The sequence below is a fragment of the Alosa alosa genome, chromosome 16 (genome assembly GCF_017589495.1).
Source record: "Alosa alosa isolate M-15738 ecotype Scorff River chromosome 16, AALO_Geno_1.1, whole genome shotgun sequence".
Taxonomy (NCBI): domain Eukaryota; kingdom Metazoa; phylum Chordata; class Actinopteri; order Clupeiformes; family Clupeidae; genus Alosa; species Alosa alosa.
The window spans coordinates 10,875,981-10,880,980 of NC_063204.1; the positions used below are offsets into that span (position 1 = coordinate 10,875,981).

General features: G+C 40.8%; 1 protein-coding gene across 1 annotated transcript in view; it reads left to right on the forward strand.

The window, feature by feature from the left end:
- sspo (SCO-spondin) overlaps positions 1 to 5,000 on the forward strand; it is a 114,441-nt gene that overhangs the window by 67,605 nt on the left and 41,836 nt on the right. The window contains 3 exon segments of the mRNA XM_048266994.1: positions 1 to 196; positions 4,147 to 4,182; positions 4,612 to 4,776. The exon segment at positions 1 to 196 is cut by the window's left edge and continues 25 nt beyond it. Of these exon segments, the coding sequence (XP_048122951.1) occupies positions 1 to 196; positions 4,147 to 4,182; positions 4,612 to 4,776 (397 nt within the window).

Sequence of the window (5,000 nt, forward strand, 5' to 3'; positions counted from 1 at the left end):
TGCTCGTTGGTGCCGTGTCCCCGGGACGGAGGCCTGTCCCCCTGGAGCACCTGGTCACCCTGCTCGCTCACCTGCGGCGGTCTAGGGCACAAGGCCCGCCAGCGCAGCTGCTCCAACCCCGCACCTGCACACGGCGGCCTCGAATGCCACGGGGCGCTGGAGGAGACTACCTACTGTCAGGCCCCGGACTGCCCTGGTAAGAGTCCCCCACACACACATAAGCTCACTCACGAGGCCTCACCACACATTACCCAGCCCAGAGTTGGCCCATCAAGCAAATGCCTATTGCATTTGTCTTAGGTTGTGTTACTCTAACAGTAATGTAAAGTTTTTAAGTTACAGACAGCCCTCAACTGTACTTTTAAACTTTTTTAATCAGGGCGAATAAAAAAAAGTTTAAAAACTTTATATTCATTAACTGTATGACTCAGCACCCTCAGTTCAGTCTAACTGTGACTGTTGGGCAAAGCGGTCATATAGGTTTAGTCAGATTTTTTTTTTTTTTTTTTTTTTTTTTTTTCGTGATGCCCAAATTTCCGCCAATGATTCCCGGGACACTGAAAGACCGGGGTACACTAAACTTGGTGGACATGTAACCCCACATGGATAGCATGGAACCATCGTTTTTCGTTTTGATCTGTAGCCCCTCCGCTGAATTGGACCCCAAAAGGAGGGTAGGGCAGACACAGTTTTCTGTGAATATCTCGAAAACCGTAGGGTTTAGGAGGACCATTTTTTTTTTTGTATGTTGATCTCAAGGGGCCATGTCAACCCATTCCATAACCACTCATTTCATGTATAGCGCCACCTAGTTAAACACAAAAAGTAAAAAATGAGGTGGTGTAATTGAAGGTATCTGTGACCTAACATAGTCAAACTGCACAAAATTGGAAGTGTAGGATCATTATGACACCCTATGTATGCACGCCAAGTTTTGTGGAATTCCGTTCATGGGGGGCCACACAATAAATTAATTTATGTTACTATACACCAACTGGCCTGTAGGTGGCCGGAGACAGTTTTCTGTGAATATCTCGAGAACCGTAGGGCCTAGGAGGTCCACCTTTTTTTTGTATGTTGGTCTTAAGGGGCATGTCAACCCATCCCATTACCACTTATTTCATGTATAGCGCCACCTAGTTAAAAAAAAAAAAAAAAAAAATTAGGTGTTTTCATCTCAATATCTCTGGCTGACAAGGTCAAAACTGCACGAAATTAAAAGTGTAGGATCATTATGACACCCTCTGAATGCATGCCAAGTTTTGTGTACTTTCGTTCATGGGGGGCCTTACAATAAAATAATTTATGTGTACATTTAGTGACGTACACCAACAAGGATTCCCGGGACACTGAAAGACCGGGGTACACAAAACTTGGTGAGCATGTACCCCCACATGGATAGCATGGAACCGTCATTTTTCGTTTTCATCTGCAGCCCCCCCGCTGGACTGGACCCCCCGAAAGGAGGGTAGGGCAGACACAGTTCTCTGTGAATCTTTTATGGTATGTTGGTCTCAAGGGCCCACATCAACCTGGCTCATAATCACTCATTTGTGATTTGCCCCCGAAAAAAAAAAAAAAAAATGAAAATCAGTAGGATTAAAAGAAAGCCAAAATAAATATTCATCATCATCATCATGGCTGCATTTTCAGTATTGGCAGAAGTAGTCGTTTGTCCACTAGATGGCGATCGTTGCAGTGAGACGAATTTTGTTGGAAGTTAAAAGTGGGTTGAAAAAAAACAATGGACGCTTCCATACAAGGACTGTAATTTTACCGCAGCTTAACATCTAATAAGGATAGGACGATGTTCACATGAAGTGTAATTCCCATTTCTTCTTGAAGCCTAAATAAATCTGAGGATGTTTATCGGACATGCTTGGTTTTTACTGCAGGTAACGTTAATCTTGTAATATCAATAAGGACCTAGGTAATGTTACCGTTAGCGTTGGTTGAGTGATGGAGGCATTTGATTTATTGCATTTGTAGAAAACTATAAATGCGGTTATACCAAGCAAAATGTATAGCAGCACTGTTTGTATCTTTCGACTGTCATTTATTGCACGTATACAAAAATCATTCTGTGCAATGGAAGATTTACCAACGTTACACCGGGTCTGATACAGTTTTGCCTATACATGCGTGAGACTGAGACGCCTGTTTATTTTGTTTTAAGTGCGCAGCAGGTGTGAGAGGGGAATCATGTGCTTTGATTACAGCTTGGTAGTTGTAGTCTGTGAAATTAAAAAGCACGCGGTGTGTGAAGTATCCAAACAATGACACCTTCATTTCATTATGGCTGCTTTAGCAAAACACCTTAAGCTACTGTGTAGTGGGTCCCATTTAGAAGTGGCTACTTCATTCGCTTTCCTTGACTCATGGAGCTGCGTGAATGTTATTACAACTTTTCGCCACGATATGACAGTTTAAGTCCGCTTTGATACTGTAAGGCGAAGCCATTGGTTTCCAAAGGAGATTTTATTTGTGTCGCTAGCATAGCCTATTGACAATTTATGTTGTCAATAGGCCTACCTTATAATCCTACCTGTAGCTTAGGGAAGCTAACAACTTTCTATTAGGATCTAGTTTGTTAGTTACCGCTTTGTCATAACTCCCCTGATGCATTTTTGCATTTAGAATAGCCAGAGCTGTATATCTCAATCGAAAATTAAACAATATCGGTGCCTATGGACTAGGCTGGGTGAACCCAGCCTGATCTGCCCGCTATTTATTTTTTTGATTTCTTAAAAGATTGAGCTTGGTCTGATGAAAGCCAGACTAGCCATGGACCTCAGTTAAACAATGCAAGGGAACATGAATCAGCCTATATTTGCACTAACAATAACGGACAAAAGCTTTTCAACTTTGGCCTGTTAAAATGTGTATGAACAGTCTAGCGAATGATTTCATCAAGGCCCATTTGGACATGTCAGTTATTTGCACCACTGGTTAGATGTAAAACAGCATTTCGCTTCAGACTAGGCTACTGTTACTTAATTTGTGCATTAACAATAACGCTTTCAGACTACTGTTACTTAATTTGTGCATTGACAATAAAGTATTACATGAACTAAAGATGACTAAAATCTTATGTAGAAGAAGAAACATTCACAAAAAATCCATCCATCCAAAAATGACCTTTGTTTTTGATAGCTGTTGAAAACGGCATGGAACTGACAGAGATGTTTTTGTTTAAAAATACATAAAAAAAAAAAAATAAATAAATAAATAACATTATGCTGATACCTTTTGCTTTTCCCAAATACAATGTAGCCTACAGGTGTAAGTGACCTTTCATCAATCCAGTTGCAATGGATGAACTGTGATGAACTGCCCTACTTGTGATTGTTTAGAGATTTTAAAGGTTTTATAACAATTCTACATCTTCTTTGGCTATTCTACAATCTATTCACCTTTTCAGCACCAGTAGGGTACTTTCTGTGCAGCCGCACACACACACTCAGGCATGCCAAACAAGCATACACAAAAGTTTCAAGAGTGGGGATGGAGTAAAATATGGAGACAAATTGAAGTGTGATTTATTTTCATGAACGGATGTACAGGACTGAGCGGGCGGTCATATTTTGTACCGCTTATGCGGTACATCTAGTTTTTATGTTAGAATGTTCAAAAACTCACACCTGTAATGCTTGTGATTAGTGCAGACTCTCTCTGGATCCCAGCCTGTGAGGTGTGTCATTTTAATCTCTTAACAGCTTCAACTTAGATGTTTGTCCTCTAAAGTTTAGGGAATGTCATGCCCCCCCCCCTCATACACACGCACTCATCTTCCTCTCCTACTGTAAATATGCCACCTGCTGTCTTAATCTGCTTTAAAGAGCAGCTCCCTGGAGCGTGTCCTTGGTTTGTCTATGGTTAGTTTGTTTAGTAAAACTTATGTTGTGAATGTGAAAGTGAAACTGAGGCAAACGTTATTCTCTGTTTTGATGTCTTTGTAATATGTGACATATTACATTATTTGCATTTCAAGCTTTTGTACAGTATATATTATATGTTTCCCTAATGTGCGAAGAATGTATTTCAGTTGTGTGAGTTTATTTTTTAAATGAATGAATGAATGAAGGAATGAATGAATGAATGAATTGTGATATATTACTGTTCTGTATTCTTTTTTCCTCCCTGCAGTGGTGACCATACCCACGGTGGAACCTCACTTGCCTGGTAAGGCGTCTCCTTCCTCTAGATATGATTCCATTAATTAAAGCATTAAATTATTGTCCAATCAGACGAGAGCTTTTTGGTGAGTTCTGACTGAGTACTGAGTGCTGGGCTAGCGTGCAGTAGCCTGAAAAAAAAAGTTGTGGGTTCAATTCAGGTGCTTAACCCCATATCTCTATGGAATCCTAAGACTTTGAAGCTCAATATCTCAGAACTGCTCAGAACGTAGATAGAACCCTATAATTCCAAGGGGACGATATGTACCGGTAAGTCAGTTTGGACAACGGTGTCTGCTAAATGAATACATGTAAATGTACTATACTTTAGTTTAGGGATTTGTATCTTCACTTTAAGATTTGTTGTTGTCAAGCTGTTCTGCTGCAGATGATTGTGGGTCTGTTGATTTGTTCCCTTTTTGTTCTCTTGGTGTAGATGAGGATGCTGGGTTCTCTAAGTGGTCTTCATGGACTCCGTGTTCTAAGACCTGCACGGATGCCCGGACACCGGTCCTGAAGTTCCGCCACAGGGAGTGTCTGACGGCACCGTGTTCTGGAGAGAGCCGTCAGCAGAAGGCCTGTAACCTGCCCCAGTGCCCAGGTTCTCCTGCCTCCTATGTCTCCGGTTCTGACTTAAGGAACTGTTCAAAATTCAAGAATGTTTTAAAAACAATCTTTTATTTCATGCATTCATGTACTTACTATAGTTGGCATATGTAAGTTACTTTGGATGAAAAGTGTCTGCTTAATGAATAAATGTCAATACATGTACTTGTGTATGTCTTAATGTATGTGCATATTTTTGTGTGTGTGTGTCTGTGTGTG